Genomic DNA, 23,259 nt, shown 5'->3' on the forward strand with positions numbered 1-23,259 from the left:
GACAAGCACATGGAAATCCCAAACCTTCACACACACACACACACACACACACACACACACACACACACACACACACACATGTACAGTTCCCAAACACTCTCAGACAAACACACAGAGACCTTTGTAACAGTTTGCAGAAATCCCATGGCCCAATACATTGAGATTGTACATGTAAGGGTTTGTTGAACATGTACAGTGTGTGAAGTGGTTACATGTGAGGAATAAACCATGTTCATCTGTTATTAATGTACAGATTACGTCCTTGTGCACGTAAAATACACACTATAAATGTGCACCTGGTTTTACGCTCTAGTGTCGAAAACTGGGGTAAAGCTTTATAATAACATTAGTACAAGGCTGTCCACGTACACACACACACACACACACACACACACACACACACACACACACACACACAATGAACACACACTTGGCACACTGATACTATACTGCCATAAGACCATTAGATGTTCTCCAGCTGTTCGATAAGCAGCACTGAAAATCATTAATCAATTTTTTTTGGAAAATGGCTCTAATTGGCCTCCGGGGGGCAGCAGAGCTCCACCTTTATGGAAATAAATCTTTCTGTCCAGACTAGATCATACATTGTTCTGCTTTTGGTTGAGTTGTGTGAGAAATTGTGTGGACACATCAAAAGCTTTTTTCAGTTCCTAGTTAAAAGGAATCTTAACCCAGTTGTTTGCAAACAGCATTAAAGCAAAATATGTAGTAAAACAAAATATAAAAACCGAACAGAGATTCAGATCTAATACATTGTGCAACTCTGACATCATGGTGCAAGTGGGTTCTGGAAAGTATCTGAGCACTTAGATCCATGTGTTCCAATGTTCTCTGATCACACCGACATCTGACTTACCTTCTCTGAAGTTCTTACCTTCTCTGAAGTGCTCATTATTGTCATTATACCGTCATGATGTGCAGGACCTCAGGAGCAACCACAGCTGACTTCAACCCTGTTGGTAAATGTTAATACCAGAGTCTAGTTTGAAGGTGTGTGGATCCAAACGCGAACTTGCATGAAGTTACATCGTATGGACAAACGCACCAGGACATTTCTAGCCATATGTGGCTCTTTCACAGTAGCATATGTGCACAGTAGAATGCAGTAGCATGAAAATGTCCCTTTACTTGAACTAGGAGATCCAAACCTGACATGACAATGCCCCTGTGCACAAAGCCAGCTCCGTGAAGATATATGAATTGCATGGGTTGGAGTGGAAGAGCCTCTGGGACATGGGTTAGAAGAATGCTGAGGATGGAGCTACCAGGAAGGAGGAAAAGAGGAAGGCCAAGGAGGAGGTTCATGGATGTGGTGAGGGAAAACACGCAGGTAGTTGGTGTGACAGAGGCAGATGTAGAGGACAGGGGGGTATGGAGACGGATGATCCGCTGTGGCAAATGGGAGAAGCGAAAGAAGAAGAAGACAAATTCCAAAACAAATTCATCACAGCGTCACGTGAACACAACGGAAGGGAAAATAAAACCTTTGAGGAAAAGGTGGACTATTGTACAAAGGAAAAAACACGATCAATATCACCATCTTACATACATTTACCCAAAAACAGTGACCTAGAAATAGTGCTGAATAGTGAATATTTAAATAAAACTGGAAAAAAAAAAAATCCAGATTATCAGTCAAGTGTGAAATTTTCTTAGTTTACTGAAATGTCAGGAAGAGACATTTCTGCCCTCTAGTGGAGCACTGAAGCTATAACATACTGTTTATGAGCAATGAGGTCAAGCGCAGCACCAGAAGTCCTGGTCTTAGACTTGGAGCATTTCTTAATTTTGTTTAGTGATATTACTGTAAGACAACCGTGGGAACGAAATCAAAACTTGCAAGAAAGTAAAAAAAAGAAAAAAAAAGATTTATGGTCCAACTCAAGCACTCGTACCGACAATAATTGCAACGTCATCATTTTTTTTTTTTTTTTTTTTTATGAGCAAGGCCCCTTTTCAATAAAGAGGTTAAAATGAAAACTTTAAATCTAAAGAGTTTATAAAACTGTCAGCTGTAGCCATCATCATCATCATCATCATCACCACCATCCTCATTACCAACTCTGGTCTCATTTACTGCTGCGTTTAACGTTTTTACTTTACGATACTCTCTCTATACAGAATACTTTTAAAAGCATCATCCAGTAGTGCGACGATACGTTCCGCAGTTCATCTTTCACAGCGCAGACTCGTGGCCCGAAGTTCGTCTCTTCCAGCTCTCTTAATCCAGCTCGTAACTGTCTGAGGACGTTTAGTAACACAGCTCAGCCTTGTATATCACTTTTACTGCCTAACCCAGGACTCAATTCTCCGTCCACCCTAATGGAGCCAAGTGAGTGAGTAATGCATGCAGTTTCCAGCTGCTCTCCAGCGGCCTACACAGGCTTTCATCAGGGAATTCCACCATCCAAAAAAAGATGCAAGAGATTTATAGAGTCTCGATGCGTCCCTCTGTCCTGCGAAGATATTGTTTTTGTTCGAGGGGGCAAGGAACCGTTTTGACCCAAATCTAAAAGTACACAAACGTCTAAACACGCTCGATCAGACGCGACATGTTTGCAGTTTGCTCCTTTAGTTTTGCGCCAGAGCTGAGAGGATAACGTCAGGAGCAATTAAGGAGGAGATGGTTCGAGAACCGCTGAACATCGACTTGTTTATGTGCAAAGATATCAAAATAGACAAAAAGGACGCCACGGAGATTAAAACAGGCGCCATCTTGGATCAATTTTCTCGCTTAGGACATAATCCGTATGAGATAGAAATGATGCAGATGATGAGCTACTTCCAGACTGAGTGATATATTTATCCTTGTGACATGGTCTAATCCGTGCTTTTTCTCCAAAGTGTTCACGAGAAATCACCATCGATTGTTTGGAATTTGCGCTCGGTCGCCTGTGAGTAATGAACGAGTCTCCTGCTCTGTCGATTGTGAGGATGTGATTAATTACCATCCTGCTGGTGATCAGGAAACAAAATAAGCTTCATGGTCTTTATTCCAAGAGGAAAGAAAAAAAAAAAAAGGTTCACGCCTGGAATGGATTAAAACAAACTCGATATGATGAAGAAATCAGATACACTGGGTGAACAGAAGTGTTGGAAGATCTGAATTTTCCAGCCGTATGAAGTTTTTCCCCAAACAAAGTTAAAGACACACAATTATACACGACTTCTTTGGATGAAGTGGCATGAAATCTTTCCCTCACATGAACTATGAGACCCAAATGTGTGTTCCAGCACCACACTGCCCCTGTGCACAAAGCCAGCTCCATCAAGATATATGGTTTGCATGGGTTGGAGAGGAAGATCTCCTGCTATATGAATGTGAACGCTGACTGTATCCCAGGTCTCCTCACCTTCTCACCTCCATCACTACCTGACTTTACTAACAACATTGTGGATGAATGAATTTCCACCAATCTCCACAGGCACGCGTCAAAATCTACTCGAACATCTTCCCAGAAGAGTGGAGGTTTTTATACAGTAAATGGAGACTAACTGTGGAACGGGATGTTCAATGAGCACAAACCTCTGTCCATACAGTGAACGAAAGATGAGGAACAAACACAAACACCTTGATCAATGTCCATGCAAGCGCTCTCGATACAAGCCCCGGTCCTCTTATCCAAAACGCTGCTGGACTTCTGTGATGAAGATGGGGTACAAACGTCCAAATCTCCAGCTTTCATCTCCGCTATCTCTCCCCAGATCTTCAAAGTCCTGATATTAATCGAACACATCTGATCTGGCTAATGAACAACTTCGGGAGCATCTGAAAAATCTGCTTCTCATTAGGCTCGCACCAGCACAGAGACCACCTGGGGAACGCTTTCAACACACACACACACACACACACACACACGGCCTCTGAGCCTCCAGGGGCGTACGGGAAAACATAAACGGAGTGTACTACAGAGAGAAGTGTGTAAACACTGAACCATCACGCTATGAAGCAGAGGCACGACAATACAGACTCAGAAACCATCTGAAGAGTAGCACTGAAGAGATGTGCTGATTAATCACATGTGTGCTCAGTGATTTTTACAATTAAAGGTAAGGTGAGCAATTTATAATTAAAGGGAAGGAATTTTGTAATGAAATACAGAAGAGAAAAAACACTAATATCCCAAACCAAGCAGGACAAATTCAATAAAACAATAAATTAAATTACATTTTATTTGTATAGCATTTATTACAATAGACATTTTCTCAAAGCAGATTTACACAAATCATTCTGTATATATTATTATTATTATTATTATTATTATTATTATTATTATTATTATTATTATTAATCATTAAATCTATTCTAAATGATAAACTGCATTTCATTGCTGTGTACCTGTACTGTAATTCACAATAACGTTTTCTCTCTCTCCATCCACCCATCCATCTATTTCTCTCCATCGACCTACCTACCTATTGACTTACCCATCTCTCCCTCTCTCTCTCTCTCTCTCTCTCTCCCTCTCTCCACAGGAATGAAGAAGGAATTAGATTAAATAATTTGTCAAAAGAAAAATGTGATTGGATAAAATGAATTAGTGATAATAGTAAAAAAAAAACAAAAAAAAAAACAAATAAGGGTTCTTTGCGGTTTACTTAAAATAAATTAAATTGTCATAAATAAATAAATAAATAAAAAAGAGAGAACGTTTTTTTTAATCGAAAGCAGTGTAGACATTTAAAGCACTGGTTTGATTTAAAGCTGGAAGTCCTGGGATTTGAACTTGGAGGAGGTGCAGAATTTGGAAAAGTGTCTAAAAGTGGAACTCGCTGCACTATTAGCGCTCAGCACTGAAAAAGGCCATGACGTCGCCTCTGAGGCTCTCGAACAGAACACGTGGGAGGATTTGTTTTTGTTTTTTCCACACTCTTCTGTGGCACAGATGTGCGTTCCTTCACCAGCATTCTATTGAATGTTTTGTGCAGTTTACATGATGACACACACACACACACACACACACACACACACTACACATCAGGCAAACATTAGAGAAACATCATTAAAAAAAAGTTAAGTTTTGATTGTTTAAAGGTCTTTCATAGTTTTCTGTGTACATTTAGAACATCTCTTGCACAAACTATAAGCTGAGACTAAGACACACAATCTCTCTCTCTCTCTCTCTCTCTCTCACACACACACACACACACACACCAGCTTGATCAACAGCACTGTGAGGACACCATGTAGCTTGACTAACAGCACAGCGAGGACACCATGTGGTTAAAACAGCGCACTGCAGGAGAACGCTGCCAGCACGCAGGTGTCCACCATTAGAAACCAGTACGCAGAGTTTGAGACAAATAAAGAGATATCGAGACCATTTCAAATCAGATACTACACACTTTTAATGCACAATCGTACAAACGGGACAAAAGATCAATCTGGATCAAAGTAATCCGAGCTCGTACATGTTTCCAGCTCTGAAAACGAAGTAAAGTGGTTACTTATTGTGCAGCCAGTAGTTATGATCAGATACATGGGGAGCTTGTAAAATGGCGTGGCACTAAACACAGACTATTCTGCCTGAGGAAGCGAGAAGATATAACTTGTTCAGCGTGCTACCAACAACACCGGTCACATTCCGCACACGCAGGAAGTGTTTTCGCTTATTTACACAAGTGTGTTAAATTAAAAGGAGTGGTCCAGAGACATTACATCTACTTGATGTCTACTGGTGTGGGGAAAAAGGGGGCACTTATTAAAATGTATATGTGTATACACAAACTAGCACGTTAGCATTAAGGAAAAACTCTATGTAGGAACCTGGAGCAAGTCATGAAGATGAACGGATTGAAAGCGTGTGCCTTTGGATTGTGTAACTCCTGTAAGTGAATTAGAGCTGAAGGATAATCATTGGAAACCAGTGGTCTTACGACTAGAAGTGTGCAGCAGGAATGGGATACAATCAAAAACGTTGGAGTTTTACCTTCTTGTGAGTGATCAGGTTTCAGAAATAAGTAACCAAGATCCACAGGGTTTAAATGAATACTTTTGTTGTATTTTGGGAATGTTTATTGGTTTGGTTGTCTACATTTTTCAGCCTTATGCTTACAATGAACAGTGGAGGGTTTGCGTCCTCGCAGTGGCAGGTTGGCGATGCAGGGATCTGAACTCTTCCACGCAGATGTCCAACGTCGTAACCGCTAACCTACCTCTTCCCACAATCAGCAACCTAACAGGATTAGTCAGAATTCCTTTGGGTTGAGTTGGATTGGACAGATTGCGTTTAGATGATTTATAAGTGCACAGAATTGCTCGGACTTCTTTGGGACGGGTCAAAAGTTCATCAAAAGTTCTTGCAAAACCCAGTGTGATTATCTTCCAGCGGCACTGACCAACACAGATCTGCATCAAGCACGCCGGATTTAGACGGATTGGAGTGGAAGATCTTGTGCTATAGAACGCCGACCTCAAATGCTGACTGCATCCCACACCTTCTCACCAGCACCTACATCAGTACCTGACTTTACTAACATCCATGTGTCTAAATGAATCTCACACAGATCTCTGTAAAATCTAGAGGAACATCTTCCCAGAAGAGTGAAGGTTATTATGACAGCAAATTTGGACTAAATGTGGAATGGGATGTTGAGAAATGGTCAGGTGTCCACACACTTTTCTCCATGTAGTGTAATTGGTTAAGGAAAACAAAACATAAGGGTTTTTGCTCAACAATTGTTTACAGTCAATAATAGTAGAATGTTAATTTAGTAATTACACTGAAACTTGTTCTTGAGGGCCCCCAAAACGACTGTTGTATCGGGTTTTATTCGTTTTTTTTAATATGCAGCACGGTTCCGATGCAGAAGCTGAACTGCTCGCAAAAGGCACTTAAATGTCTGCAGAGAACAATGATCCATCATCACGTCGCTTTCTCCGTGTAAACTCCACGCAAACTAACACGGACCGGACCTGCCTGATGTGCTCTTACAGGAAATGGACATATTTTTATCTTTTCCCTCACAACCGTGTCCTTAATTATATATACATTCAAGAAAAAATGTAAATTTGATCTGTATTACTATCCAATTCACTTATGTCCAATTCTCAGCCCTCTGAAAAATAAAAACCCTCCATCAGTAAAATTTTAATTACAATAAAATAAACAAAAAAAACCTTAAAATAAACCAAAAATAATAACTGACTAAACCACGTGTCCCATTTACACCAGGAACCTCTTGTTCATGGCTTAAAGAGCGATAAAGTCTCATCAGTTTAAATCAAAAGTATTGATTCCAGCAGTGTTTATATAAAAAAAAAAAATTCTCATCCGTCTTTTCAGGACCTGAACTGCATTAAGTGTGAGCAACATGCCCTCCAGAGCCTTTATTGTGAAGAAAAGAGAAAACTGTGTCCATTTTTTCCTACCAAACAGTCACAATTCCAGCTCTCATTCCAATAAAGGCTGACAAGATTAGCATTTTTTTGGCAGGTTTTTTTCTTTGTTCCCCCCCAACAATCGAGTCCAGAGCAAATATAGAGACTGAGACGGATAAGACGAGGACAGACGAGGAGAAGGAATAAAAATAAATAATCTTTCAGACATGTAACATCACTTTTCGGATGTGTTGTTGAGAGGAATCGGTCCAGAGGAGAGAAGCCGAGTGTTATTAGTGTTTCAGGATGAGCGCGTGAGGGGGAATGTCCACCAGAAAGAGTCCTTACCATGAAGGAGCTGAGACGATGGTGCGCTGAGGAGAGCGGCACGAACCAAAAGTGTCGAGAGAGAGAAAGAGACAAAAGAGTGGAAAAAAAGACTCAAGAGGGTCCTGTTCTCCCACGGAAAAACACTGTGCTTTTACTAATCATTTTGCACACTTTAGTTCTCAAGTGAGCTCAACATCATCCCTCTTATAAATACAACCAAATGCACAAAACACACTTCCTGAAATGAGGCATCAAATGAGGCACTGAAATATCTATTGCATTGCAAGATCACTGCAAAAAGAAATGATCATAATAAAAAGGTACACTGAAAGCTTTAAGATTAAACGAGATCCAGAGCGTCGTAAAATCACAATTGTTCAGTTTTTTAGGAATATTACATTTACATTTATGGCATTTGGCGACGCCCTTCCCCAGAGCGACTTACAACTGAGCAGGGGAGGGTTGAGGGCCTTGCTCAAGGGCCCAGCAGTGGCAGCTCAGTGGTGGTGGGATTTAAACCTGTGACCTTCCGATTCAAAGTCTTAACCACTTCCCCAAAATTTGCCAACAATAAAGTTATTTTTAAACACTATGTACAAAAGAATTAGGCCACCTGCCTTTTCAACCACATGATTCTTATCACAAAGTTGGAGGCACACAATTATATATATATATTGTCTTATATAGATTTCATATGAAAACTTGGACTTTAATTACGAGTCCCAAACCTGTTCCAGTATGACAATATCCCTGTGGACAAAGTCTCTGACTATATGCTTTACGTGGGTTGGAGTGGAAGACCCCAGGTCTCCTCACCTCCATTAGTAGCTGACTTTACTAACACCCTTATAGCTGAATTATGACAATCTAAAACTAAATCTAGTGGAACATCTTCCCAGAAGGTTATTATAACAGCAAATACGTACTGAATGTGGAACAGGATGTTCAAAAAGCACACAATCTTATGGTCAGGTGTCCACAAACTTTTATGTGTATAGTGTAAATAAGGCACTAAGCCGAATTTACACTGTATACAATCATTAAAGATTAAAAAAAATCAAAGACGCGAGATGTTTTGTCTGCTCAACAGTGATGAAGAGTGAAAAAGGATTGTCAAGGCACATTAAGATCTCATTACTATTCGTTTTTCTCAGTAATTAAGTGCGATTGAGCTACGCTATGGGCTTTTTTTGAAAAAACCTTCGCCTGAGCGTCCACATCAGCGCAGAAGACCCAAAAACTCCTTCTTCAGTGTTTAGAAACCTAAAATAAAAATTCTAATTTCAAAAAGTACAAAAAGCGGCAGTTTTTTTAATCCAGTCGTTGCACATGAGATCAACTGCAATTGCAAGGAAAACTCCAACAACGTGACAAAGGCTTTGTGAGGTGCCGAGAGAAGGTTTAAATGAAGAACATGCACTGATCAGGCATAACATTATGATCACCTGCTCATTAGTGTTGGTCCCCCTTTTTCTGCCAAAAACAGTCCTGACCCATTGAGCATCAACAGCATTAACTGATCTACAGTATCTCATCTATTGGATTGGACCACTTGGACCAGCCTCAGCTGCCCACGACACTGTCACCGGTTCACTACTGTTCCTTCCTTGAAGCACTTTTGATAGATTCTGACCACTGCAGACCAGCAACATCCCACAAGAGCTGCAGTTTTGGAGAAGCTCTGACCCAGTCGTCTAGACGTCACAATTTGTCAAACTCGCTCAAATCCTTACGCTCGCCCATTTTTCCTGCTTCTAACATCAACTTTAAGGGACAAAATGTTCACAAGCTGCCTAATAAATAAATCCACCTACTAACAGGTGCCATGATGAAGAGATAATGTTATGCCTGGTCAGTGTATCTCCAACTGTACATGCAACGAGACCAAACCCACATGTGGACCAAGTCAAGTTTTGCTCTGTGATGCTTTATGGAGCATCAGACTCTGCTGTCATGTTGGATTGGATATTTTTAGATGACCTTAAATCTGTATCTCAGAATAAGTGTGTGATCATGTGCTTGAAGATCTACATATCTTTGTCGTTCATATACATGTTTTATATATATATATATATAATCTGCTGTTGCGTCGATTAAAAACAAGGCTCTGACGAGACGTGCACGCCAACCTGAACAGTGCATTTCGACGTGAGAGAACAGGGTTCTCAATCAGAGAGGGAGAGAGGGGGAGAGATAGAGAGATGTTGAGAGTAGGGCTTGGTGGTGGTGGTGGTGTACTTTGGAACAGAATGAGGTTTCTGAGGTTTCTGTTTTTGGCCTTTAAAAAACAAAAAAACCACAAAATACAATTAAAACAGCTTTCACGCTAGCTTAAAGCAGGACCAGAGGCTGGTTATAGGTGGAAATCCAGGGTTTGGAGCTTTGTTCGGACCATGGTTTGACTCTGAGAAGGGGCAGGCCGGGGTTTTGGCTGCAAGGTGAGACGCAGATGAGGCGAGGATAGCGGCTTGTCCTCTCAGCTCCTCCGGGACTTTGAGTGCTGAATAAGCCACTGCAGTGTGATGTCTGAGAGAGAGAGAGAGAGAGAGAGAGAGAGAGAGAGAGAGAGAGAGAGAGAGAGAGAGAGAGAGAGAGAGAGATTGACCTTAGACAATCCCAACATTTCCAGTACAAATAAAACAGAAAGAAAGCACTGTACACGTCTCTAGCACTTATTCTTCTTAATTTGACAGAGAAAAAGCCCCCCACAGCTCATACTGAGCAGATCAATAAAACCACGGTTCCAGAAGCAGCAGCAGGATATCCAGACTGACCCATTACACCAGCATGAAGTAATACTGTACCATAAACACACAACCATCAGCGTTTAGTCTATAGTTATAAAATCACACTGTACATTAGGGGTGTAACGGTACACAAAATTCAAGGTTCGGGACGTACCTCGTTTATTTTTCGGTACAGTTACAGGGAAAGAAATGCAAAGCATAAAATGCTTGTTTTTTTGTTTTTATTATTTATTATTATTATTATTAACATTTTTATTATTATTTTTATTATTATTATTAACATTCGTGAACATCGACAGTTTACATTTTTCAAAAATGTTAAATCGAATTAACGCAACACGTTTTAACTTATTAATTAAATTTCCAATAAAATTGGCACAAATTATTTATATATTTATTGATTAAATAAATAGAAAAAACACATTAAATAGTAATAGTTGGGTAATACAGATGTGTATGTGTTTTACATTTAATATTTAATAATGTAAAGATATTTCATATCTGTTCTACTTATTACAGCATACTTTAACCACGTCCTTTTATCCACTCAATTTATCTATTTATAAATGAATTAATTCCACCTTTCATTGCACATAAAAAGCAAAATAGTCCATATCGCTACACTGTCGTAAAAACACCGCGATGACGGGAAGCGGCAGTGATTTCGTGCGTGCGCAGTACAAACTGTGTTTCTGATGCGGATGGAGTACCGTTAGACCCTTACTGTACAATAATAATAGATCAGATCTGGAATCCTCTGATTCTCTTCATGAAGTGTGTGGGACAAAAAAATATATGAATTTATTTTCTGAATTTGATCTCTGAATGGTACTTTTATTTTATTTTTTATCACAGATGTATGAACATCACAAGTCATCGTTTTTCTACTTCCTGTGATTCCTGTACTATGCAGTAACGATCAGCCATAGGTCCCTAAAATATGGTTTATTTCCAATATATTGAAGAGAGGATTTAGCATAAGGTTGAGCGCAGCATTGAGAAACAACACTGGACTAAAATCAGACAGATTTTTATCTGTGCCGTTTCTTTTAAGCTCATTTCCAGCCTCGTTTCATGAGCGAGTGCATGCTGATCTCATCGCATTGATTTTCTCATTATGCGCTCACACACATGACGAGGCAAAAAAAACAATCTCGATCGCCGCCGTGTCGATTACAAACCGACACACAGAATGAGCAGTGAAAGCACAATATCAGGTATCAGCCTTTTAGATCCATTACACTCACCTATATTGTCCTTCTCTTTACATGAGATGGAGTAGCAGCAGATTTCTCGGTCCTGTATCGCTGCCAAGTTCCTGAAAAGCGGCACAGACACAAAGTCATTTTCATTTTAACCACGTGGTGACGCTTGTTCTAATAAACACCATTGGAGGATAAAAGGAAAGGGGTGGGGGGGGGGGGTGGATTTACGTTGTTGAGAATGTAGATTGTGCACAAACGAAGAACAAAATGTCATGTTTATTTAATTACTGCTCCTTTTTTCCTCCAATTTCATTTCACTGCCGTCACATGACTGTAAACGAGTGAAATATGAAACACGCTTTCGGCTGCACGGAACAAGCCATCCCAGAAAAAAGGGAAAATGTGGAACACACGCTTACATTTTCTCAATGAGCTGCTTCTCTTCCAGAGCGTTCGGGAGGTCTCGCTTGTTGCCCAGAACGAGAACCTGAGAAAACATGCACATGAGCTCAGAAACCCCAGTTAAAATTCACAGCTTCATCATAATGTAAGATTATATTCCTGAGCTTGTTCTAAATCTAAGTACAGATTGGGATTGTCGATATGTTTTTAGTAAGGAGATGTTTATGAAAGGCAGATCTAATCTTACAGGAGGGAAAGTATTGTTCCATGCAACTATAAACGGATAAAAGAAGAATACATGATCTGTCAATTAAGACAATTGTAATCACTGGTACAGTATGAAAAAAAGAATAAAACTTCACATATAAGGAATACACAATAGTAATGTACAATATTGATTGTACTGTGCAGCACTTAAACACAAAAGTGTAACCTCATACAGGAATGCCTTGAAGCTGAGGTTTTTCTAACAGATTGTGCAGCTCGTTTCTGGACGGCTCGATCTTGTCCCGATCTGCAGCGTCCACCATGTACCTAAAAAAATCCACAGGCGGAGATAAACACGTGAAGCTGTTCTAAGTGTGAAAGAACAAATTACATTTATTTTATATCGGTTAAGGAAGCAGCACTTACACTATAGCGTTGACTCCTCTGCAGTATCGTTCCCACATGCTCCTGAAACGAGGCTGTCCTCCTATATCCCAGATCTACACAACAAACAAACAAATAACAATCAAAAACTGGATGCCAGGTGGTTTTAACAGGGGATGGATGGATGGATGGATGGATGGATGGATGGATGGGATGGATGGGATGGATGGGATGGATGGGATGGATGGGATGGATGGATGGATCCATTAATTTAGTCCCCATTTGCTGTTATAGTAACCACCACTCTCAGATGTTCCACTATATTTTGTAGGGATTTTTGTGGAACACCATAAATGGTATTTGGTAGACACCCTTATACAGGTTTATATATGAAGGTTAGGGCCTTGCTCAATGACCCAGCAGTGGCAGATGGGATCTGAACCCATGACATTCTGATCAGAAGTCCAACATCTTATTCACTGAGCTATCAGTTCCCATATATAGTTTTGAATCCCCAAAAGTAAGTACGGGTATGGTCTTGCTGATACACAAGCAGATTTGAGGTGATACTAAGTGGAAAAAATATATATATATATTTTCTGCCAATCATTTTAATCCTCATGGTTTCAATGTTGCATACAAAAATGCTGAGTAACTGAATTTCAATTGTTTTACGTTTTTTTTTTTTTAAACCACTTAATTGTAGCAAAAATAATGAGCATGTGGAGACAGGAGTGTCTCAGGAGTGCATTTATGTCATTTTTGCTTAATTCATAACCAACAATTTGCTGTTAAGATGATTAAAAGGTTCATATTTTTAGGCTTGGCTCTAATATACAGTGGGTACGGAAAGTATTCAGACCCCCTTACATTTTTCACTCTTTGTTATATTGCAGCCATTTGCTAAAATCATTTAGGTTCATTCTTCTTCCTCATGAATGTACACATAGCACCCCATACTGACAGAAAAACACAGAATTGTTGACATTGTTGCAGATTTATTAAAAAATAAAAACTGAAATATCACATGGTCCTAAGTATTCAGACCCTTTGCTCAGTATTTAGTAGAAGCCCCCTTTTGATCTAATACAGCCATGAGTCTTTTTGAGAAAGATGCAAAAAGTCTTTCACACCTGGATTCAGGGATCCTCTGCCATTCCTCCTTGCAGGTCCTCTCCAGTTCTGTCAGGTTGGATGGTAAACGTTGGTGGACAGCCATTTTTAGGTCTCTCCAGAGATGCTCAATTGGGTTTAAGTCAGGGCTCTGGCTGGGCCATTCAAGAACAGTCACGAAGTTGTTCTGAAGCCACTCCTTCGTTATTTTAGCTGTGTGCTTAGGTCATTGTCTTGTTGGAAGGTAAACCTTCGGCCCAGTCTGAGGTCCAGAGCACTCTGGAGAAGGTTTTTGTCCAGGATATCCCTGTACTTGGCCGCATTCATCTTTCCCTCGATTGAAACCAGTCGTCCTGTCCCTGCAGCTGAAATACACCCCCACAGCATGATACTGCCACCACCATGCTTCACTGTTGGGACTGTATTGGACAGGTGATGAGCAGTGCCTGGTTTTCTCCACACATACCGCTTAGAATTAAGGCCAAAAAGTTCTATTTTGGTCTCATCAGACCAGAGAATCTTATTTCTCACCATCTTGGAGTCCTTCAGGTGTTTTTTTAGCAAACTCCATGCAGGCTTTCATGTGTCTTACACTGAGGAGAGGCTTCCGTCGGGCCACTCTGCCATAAAGCCCCGACTGGTGGAGGGCTGCAGTGATGGTTGACTTTCTACAACTTTCTCCCATCTCCTGACTGCATCTCTGGAGCTCAGCCACAGTGATCTTTGGGTTCTTTTTTACCTCTCTCACCAAGGCTCTTCTCCCCCGATAGCTCAGTTTGGCCGGACGGCCAGCTCTAGGAAGGGTTCTGGTCGTCCCAAACGTCTTCCATTTGAGGATTATGGAGGCCACTGTGCTCTTAGGAACCTTAAGTGCAGCAGAAATCTTTTTGTAACCTTGGCCAGATCTGTGCCTTGCCACAATTCTGTCTCTGAGCTCTTCAGGCAGTTCCTTTGACCTCATGATTCTCATTTGCTCTGACATGCATTGTGATCTGGAAGGTCTTATATAGACAGGTGTGTGGCTTTCCTAATCAAGTCCAATCAGTATAATCAAACTGGGGGTCAGTGTAGCATCGTTCATGAATAAAAGTAAGGGGAATGTGGAGGAAGTGAAAATTGCAGCCAGGTGAAAATTAGCACAATTTCAGGAACAAGTCTTTCCAAAAGTACAGCTGATGCAGGACTTTTCTCTCAAAAGTTCTCTCTTATTCTCGAAAACGTAGCACAGATTATTTGTTAAAAAGAGAGAAAGTTACAGGTGAAAAAAAGAATCTGATTGTGTGTTATTGTGAGAGAGATACCTTTATTGTGACGTTGCCTTTGGTGACCTTCCTCATGTTAAAGCCCACGGTGGGGATCATGTCCTCGCTGAACTGCCCCGACTACACAAACAGAAGAGATGAAATGAGTAGAGCGGACAGAGAGAATGTCGTTTAAAAAGTAAAGGCACTATGTATTTTGTATTGTATTATGTTGTTATGTATTTTATTCAGTTAGAAACCTGCTGTATTATATAAGAGGTCAACCGATGGATTTTACTTATACCCACAGCTTAGTTGGATCATACTTGCCTATAACGATTAATCAACAGATTTTTTTTTAATTACTGGATAAAAAAAAAAATAATAATAATAATAATAAAAATTACAAATAAAAAACAACACTCCATGTAAAATAGTACTGAACTTTAACTTTTTTTTTTCTTTTTTTTTTTTTTAAACAGTACTGGATCAGGAAAATGTGTTAAATTAAATAAATATGAATTATAATAATTATATTTATAAATATTGAGGAAAATAAAAGATGTGCATTTAAACTGAAATAAAAAGTGTGAATTAATAAAAAAGAAAAAAAAAAAACTTCAAATATACAGCACGCGGCATTAGTGATTGACCTCTAAAGGCCTCTCATACTGTATAACGCAACCCGGAAAAACTATCAGTGTGGATCGGAAAAACCGATGAATCGTTCACCTCTAAATATATTAATAGACAAGTAGAAGAGGAATTTTTGAAGAGATAACTGAAAAGCATCTCCTTCAACGTGGTTCTAAATTATACAAGATCTGGACTTTTTTTTCCCCAAGTTTTTTTTTCTTCCAAGCACAATGGCCATATTGAGCAGTACATTACAGTAATTCTCTCCACACAGTGATTATACTATTCAAGACACAGGCAAAATTCAGAACCTTGTAATCCAATAAGCTGCAATTAAATAGAAAAAACCCCAGCGGAACGTAAGTCACATTCTTTACTTCCTCTATAGATGATCAGAGCTCGAGTCCTGCAGCAGGACTTGATTAGTTAAAACATTTTAAATCGAACAAATAGGACATGGAAAATGATCAATTTCTCTTCGAAAGGTCTCTTACAATAAATGTTCTTTACTACTGTAAAGATTTAAAAATCCTGTATGTCACACAATCCTGTATGTCACATTCCAGCCTTTCTATGAGGAGTAATGAGCATTTAATCCACTAACAGTAATTAGGATTCCTGGAGGGGAAAAGAGGGAATTTCACCCAAAACAGCTGTAAATCAAACCTCTGGAGCAGAGGGGAAAAAGGCTAAAGGCAGCTTTACGGATATGTGGCTGATGTGGTATAAATGTGTTTTGTAATATATTCTAAATCAAGCAATATAACAATATTTTAAATAATTATGTTCACTATATGGGCAGCCATGTGTCCACTATGTGTCCATATGTCCACTATATGGGCAGCCACTTCTCCAAACTGTTCAAACAAACCTGGAGGCACACATCTGTACAGGACGTCTTTGGATGCTGTAGCATGAAATTCTCCCTTCACTTGAACTAGGAGTTTCAAAACCTGTTCCAGCATGACAATACCTCTGTACACAAAATGGGTTGGAGGGAAAGATCTGCTGTAGATTTACATCAGTATTCAGGGACAGGCATTAAGCTGGTTTAAATCCTACCTGTCCAATCGTTACCATTTCGTAGATTTAAATGGAGAGCTATCCAGGATAATGCTAGTAAATTATGGCGTGCCACAAGGGTCAGTTCTGGGACCCCTGCTTTTTACAATATACATGCTTCCATTAGGAAATATTATTAGAAGGCATGGAATTAGCTTCCATTGTTATGCTGATGATACCCAGCTATATATTTCATCCAAACCAGGCGATACAGCTCAATTAGCTCGCATAACTGAGTGTGTTGAAGAAATAAGAGATTGGATGACCCATAACTTTCTGCTATTAAATCCTGATAAAACGGAGATTTTGCTCATCGGCCCAAAAAATAGTACACAGAAGCTCCAGCATCTCAGCCTGCATTTAGACGGTTGTTCTGTAACTACTAGTTCAACGGTAAAAGACCTGGGAGTTATTTTAGACAGCAACTTATCTTTTAAAAATCACATCAATCAAGTTACAAAAACAGCCTTCTTTCACCTTAGAAATATTTCTAAGCTAAGAAATATGTTATCTATATCTGATGCAGAGAAGCTCGTCCATGCGTTTATGACCTCTAGAATAGACTACTGTAATGCATTACTAGGTGGATGTCCTGCATCATTAATAAACAAGCTTCAGTTAGTTCAGAATGCCGCAGCAAGAGTTCTTACTAGGTCAAGAAAATACGATCATATAACCCCAATCTTATCGTCCCTACATTGGCTTCCTATTAAGTTTCGAATAGACTACAAACTACTGCTACTCACTTATAAAGCACTAAATGGTTTGGCTCCCATGTATCTATCCAGTCTCTTAACACGCTACAATCCGTCACGCTCCCTGAGATCTCAAAACTCTGGGCTTCTAGTAGTTCCTAGAATAGCAAAGTCCACTAAAGGCGGTAGAGCATTTTCACATTTAGCTCCTAAACTCTGGAATAGTCTTCCTGACAGTGTTCGGGGTTCAGATACACTCTCCCAGTTTAAGTGTAGATTAAAAACATATCTTTTTAGCAAAGCCTACACATAACACACATCACGCACATCACATCACAACCTTGTGCTCCAGAACATCTGATCACATGCACATTATCAACTTGTGCTGTTAATATCATGAACAGCAGCTACGCTAATTCCTCTCCACTGCTTCTCTTTCTCTCCCCATCCCGAGGCTTCCTGAGGTTTGGCCAGCTCCAGTCACGTCCCACCTCGTGAAGATTATGGACCTATGGATGATCATGGAGAAGTAGATGCCGAGTGTTTAAAGGCCCTGGCATGGAGAAGCTGATGCTGGATCTATGATGATCACAAATTGTTCTGTATTGTTGAAAGATTTATGACCAAACTTTTGATGTCACCCATATGAGGATGGGTTCCCCTTTGAGTCTGGTTCCTCTCAAGGTTTCTTCCTCATATCATCTAAGGGAGTTTTTCCTTGCCACTGTCGCCACGGCTGCTCATCAGGGACAAACGCACACCATTCACCTTCACTGTTGTTTTCTGTAAAGCTGCTTTGAGACAATGTCTGTTGTGAAAAGCGCTATACAAATAAACTTGACTTGACTTGACTTGTAGAGCTTCAACCATATTAAACACCTTCAGGATGAATGTGAATGCTGACTGCACCCCAGGCCTCCTCACCTCACCTACATCAGTACCTGACTTTACAAACACACTTTACTAACACAAATATCCACAAGCACACTACAAAATTAAGTAAAACATCTTGCCAGAAGTGTGCAGGTTTTTATAACAGCAAATAGGGTCTAAATGTGGAATAGGATGTGCAAAAAGCACAAACAAATCTAATGGTCAGATGTCTGTATATTAATATGTATTAATAGTTTTGTTTTCCTTTTTTCCCCTAATTGTGGCCTAAATATTTGGTAAAAACTTGAAACATGCACTTTCACAATCTTTCAAATGTTGGTAAAATTAAAAAAAATTATAAAAAAAAAAAATCAAGAACCATTTAATTCATAAATAAATTAACCACTATGAACACCACTGGATATTCAGATATTGATATATATGAGCTGATTTGTATAGTAACACTTTAGTAACCACCCCCTTAATATAAACCCCACCCAATCCCCCTTTACAGCAAACTGTCTATCAGAAAATCGTCCCGAAGGAACCACAGGAGCTCTTCTAATCATTACAACCTCCGACTGAACCGCAGAAATTCCACGTCAGCTGCGACGGAAGAACCTCATGACCTCGGATCGATTTCGCTTTTTACCACCTGCAGTAATATAGCTGGGGTAATGTTCAGCATGAGGAAAATCAAATGTAAAAATGTGCATGCGCTTCAGTAGAACATTCATTTATACCCTACAATCAGAAAGTTCTTATACCTCTGGTAGTTTCCAGTTCTGCTCGTCCATCAGAGCTTTTTGGTCTGATCAAACGTGATTTACCTACAACAAGCCCCAATATAAAATTCTAAATTTTATAAGCTCTAAACTACAAAATTGTGTCCTGAAAGTCCTCCTTTCTGTTTTTCAGTCATTCCGTGGCCTTTGAAATGAAGGTGGAGAGTGAAACTCCTCAGGGGTTTAAAGATCAAAACTAAAACTGAACAGGAAGAAGAGAAGGTCTGGTGAATATTAAATTATTATTTATAATTAATTATTATAAAAATGAATATACTCTTTGAGAAGTCTACCCTCAGACCGAAACCATCAACACGTGTTCAGATTTGCTGATTTGCCTGTTAGGGAAATAGTGTTGAGTAAAAAAACAACATGATCAACTGAATAACTGATTGAACACGTGTCTAATTATTATTATTTTTAGCTGCCATTGTTATTTCTAAGCATCCTGGTGATATTTTAATACAGAAAACATAAGGGAAAAAATTATTAGTCAAAAATTAAGCATGATTTTCTTACATGAGCTTTTCCACAATCTTAACATCATTAAGTCTAAAATATATAATACTATTATGCTATACTAAAAATAGAATTTATGCATGTACATACATATATCTATTTATTTTTTGCTTAACTATCGGATATCTGCAAAAATCCACACTGATAGTTTTTCCGGGTTGCGTTATACAGTACGACAGCGGCCTCTTGAGGCGAATCACTGACACCACGTGCTGCTCATTTGAAGTGTCTGTTGTCATTAATTTTGGACGTAGATTTTTTTATTTTATTTGGAGTGTTACATTTTGTTTCAGTCTAATCGCATGTCTGATTTTTCTCAATATTAATTAATACAATTAATATATTCATATTTATTTCATTTAGCACATTTTCAAGATTCAGTACTGGGGTTTTTTTGTGATTAAGTAATAATTTATTTTTTCATTTTTTGGTTGATTAATCAGTTATCGACATGTACAGTCCAACCTAGTTATCAATACTGGTAATCAACCACTAATATAACGAAGTCTGACGTCTGATTGGTCCTTAGATACGTTCTAAAAAAACGATGAGCAAATTGTTTACAAAATGAATGTTTCCGAATACAGATATAAGACATGTATCAGTTTGATTCGATCCTTCACTGTGTGTGCGATTGGGCTGATCAAGCTCGCTCTATAATCTATCTTTGTTCCAGTTCTAGACATCCACAAGGCTTTTCAGGAACCGATTTTCAAAGTGGAAGGTCCAATTTACAGCTTCCATTCATCGTATTCTGGAGACTTGTCACGGGCACAGAACCAAGCTCACTCTGCTACTGCAATACATCTTCTGAGAAAGAGACACGCCAAGAACGATTAGAGGCTTCTCGAGCCAGAGCGAGGTGAGAAGAAGAGCCTGCTCTGCCAAGTAAGTGTTTGTAGAGACAGTCACACACACCCGGGACCGTTTGCCATCTTTGTCGGCTTGACATCGGCTCACAGTGGTGATATGAGGAAACCAGCTAGGTCATGCTGCAGGCCAGATGACTAAGACATGTGACTTACAGATTCGATCACAAATCATCATAATGAGGTTTCTACGAATTTATTACATCGTCCGTATCGTATTTAAAAACGCCAAAGCAGTGATTTGATCATCTAAGAAGCACCTTCTGCACAAAGCACCCCAGAGGCCTGATGTTTTAGTTATTTGTGTTACATTTTGTTTCAATTTGTTTTCATGTCTTAGTTTCCTCGATATTTATTCATATAATTAATATATTCATATTTAGCACATTTTCCCAATTCAGTACCCTTTTTTAATTTTTTTTATTTTTTTATTTCAGTGCTCAGGAATCTCCCAGAGCTTAAACTCATTTGTTGCTGCAATCATGAAGCTTTTGCCCGAGTTCATTCCAGGCCACTTCTTCTTCGCAGTCTACTGTACAACACCATCTACAGCCTGGCCACGATCTGCAATCACACGACCCCACGTCACTCATCAGCAGACGACCTGGTTCCCCTTTCAAGTTCATCCTCGTGTCATCACACACATTTTCTTTTTTAACTTCTTCTTCTTCTTGCCTTCTCGTTAGGGATCCCAGTCTACATCCAGTGTACGCTTCGAACTGGAGGACTGTTCTTTATATATATATATATATATATATATATATATATATATATATATATATATATATATATATATATAAAAAGGTCTATTCTGAGAAATGTTAGGTCATGGAGATAAAGTGCATGCATGATCAGGCACCATGACACAGTTATGAAGAAGGAAGTGACTCGCTCAGAGGACAGAACATGAGGCATATCCAATAGCAGGAGCATTTTATGGAGAAAAAAAGGTTCTCGCTGAATTAACAAGCTGAGAAACCTGAGCGTTGCCTAGCAACACATCCGAATCAGAATTGTGGAGGAAACCAGCATTAAGGAGTCTTTAGTTAAACTGTAGAGATTACAGCTGTGTATATATGGACAAGTATGGAATGGGTTTTGCATTGGATTAGAGCTGAAGGTGGAGGTGGGTATCCGCCCTGTGTGTGTGTGTGTGTGTGTGTGTGTGTGTGTGTGTGTGTGTGTGTGTGTGTGTGTGTGAGAGAGAGATATCTCTCACCGCTATCACGTTGACGAAGGTGGTTTTCCCGGAATACTGCAAGCCGACCAGTGTGAGCTCCATCTCCTCCTTCCAGAAGAGCGAGCGGAACCAGTCCAGGAGCCGGTTGATGAGCGCCAACATGGTGCTGAGACTCTCCAGGTCAAGAGCTCAGAATCTGGATGTACACACACGCATACAAGAGCAGCTAAAACACACGATCTGAACTCTCTCTCTCTCTCTCTCTCTCTCTCTCTCTCTCTCTCTTTCTCTCTCTCTCTTCTACCCCTCCTTACTTTCACTCCGCACCGAACCGTGACACAGCTTCCGGAAGGGAAGTGCGCGCGCGGTCGGTCATATGACCAGGAATGGCACAGGGCCGCGTCCTAAACCGGTGCGCGTAGTCGGGCTGTGTCTCATATCACCTTTATATATATTAATAATATATATATATATATATGCACTACTTACTAATATTGAACTATAGTGTTATTCACTAACATTGTTTATGTTTTCAAATATTGCTTAACGTGAATCTTATGCGTGTCTCAATTAAAAGTCGACTTTATTCAAAACGATGTTGTTGTTGACTTTAATACACTAAAAGGATCGATGTAAAATAGATTGTACCGGTTGTTAGTGAATGTTGTCAGATGTAACACTTTGGTCCTGGGACACGTGTTTTGCACTGTGCACTACGGTTAAAATGACAAAGAATAATGGACTTGACTTGACCTACTAAAACAATCTGTGCATCATGTTGCACTACTACCTATGAAGTAAGTGTAATTACTTGCTCTGATCGCTGTATAAGCCCCGCCTACGTCTACTCTGTAACTGCTGTGACGTATCCACCTGTTTCCTGGGGGGGGGGGGGGGCTACTCGATCAATCGTCTACGTCATCAAAACAAGTGTATTTATATAAAGAAAATGTTTTGTATACACATATATACATACATACACAGAAACAAATATACACACATAAAGGACAAGTGTGAGAAAGAAAAGAAAGTAGGCCTTGGGAAAGAACAAATACATAAATAAATAGATAAACGATCTAATAAATAAAGCAAAGTGCCATTCACATGTAAATGACCTAATATCAATTCAAGTATTGAAAAAAAAAAAAAAAACTGTGGCACAGGTTTACTGTCTTACCAGCTTTCAAGTTCTTTGAGGATGGAATAGCACGGATATATATCCGGACTTAATAAAAAAAAAAAACAAGCTTTTGGCAAAGTATTCTTTTAGACAGTTCGTGGTTTGGCCACCAGATGCCGCTACTGGGCCCCTACTCGCTATCCCCTAGTCATTAACTGTTTTATGTGTTCCACCTGCTCCTCGTTTGTTGTGTGTATTTAAGTTACCCCTTAATGTTTGGTTCTGGTTGGTTAATTCCTGTAAGGTTCGAGAACCTGGGTCGCTCGAGCCCGTGGCAGACTGCTAGAGTGTCTTCCGCAGGTTCGAGACCCGCAGGTTCGAGACCAGTAGCGGCATCTGGTGGCCAAACCACGAACTGCCCCAAAATGTCTAGACTGTCATTTACAGTTACAATATTTATATACATAGTACAATATTATTCTACAGATTATTAAGTAACAGAGCTGGGCATCCAGTTTTTCAAGTAGTTCTTCCAGTTGACCACCCCCT

The 23,259-nt window shown here is 39.6% G+C and overlaps 1 protein-coding gene across 1 annotated transcript; it reads right to left on the minus strand.

The window, feature by feature from the left end:
* Window positions 1-5,345: 5,345 nt before the first annotated feature.
* On the minus strand, window positions 5,346-21,951 carry arl8bb (ADP-ribosylation factor-like 8Bb). Its single transcript, XM_083533866.1, has 7 exons — window positions 21,630-21,951; window positions 15,032-15,112; window positions 12,660-12,733; window positions 12,467-12,560; window positions 12,044-12,111; window positions 11,667-11,737; window positions 5,346-10,198 (listed from the first exon to the last, which is right to left on the minus strand). Exons 1-7 carry the CDS (start codon window positions 21,750-21,752, stop codon window positions 10,149-10,151), a joined length of 561 nt encoding a protein of 186 aa, XP_083389992.1. The 5' UTR covers window positions 21,753-21,951; the 3' UTR covers window positions 5,346-10,148.
* Between the last annotated feature and the right edge of the window lie 1,308 nt (window positions 21,952-23,259).

Source organism: Silurus aristotelis (assembly GCF_946808225.1).
Source record: "Silurus aristotelis genome assembly, chromosome: 28".
Classification (NCBI taxonomy): Eukaryota; Metazoa; Chordata; class Actinopteri; order Siluriformes; family Siluridae; genus Silurus; species Silurus aristotelis.

Excerpts from the sequence above, each read along its gene's own strand:
- arl8bb (XM_083533866.1), bottom strand. The coding sequence starts at position 21,752 with ATGTTGGCGCTCATCAACCGGCTCCTGGACTGGTTCCGCTCGCTCTTC. Across the intron at positions 15,113-21,629 it reads CCTTCGTCAACGTGATAGCG|TCGGGGCAGTTCAGCGAGGA; the intron begins GTGAGAGATATC and ends CTGTTTGTGTAG. Across the intron at positions 10,199-11,666 it reads TAAAGAGAAGGACAATATAG|ACATCACACTGCAGTGGCTT; the intron begins GTGAGTGTAATG and ends TCTCTCTCTCAG.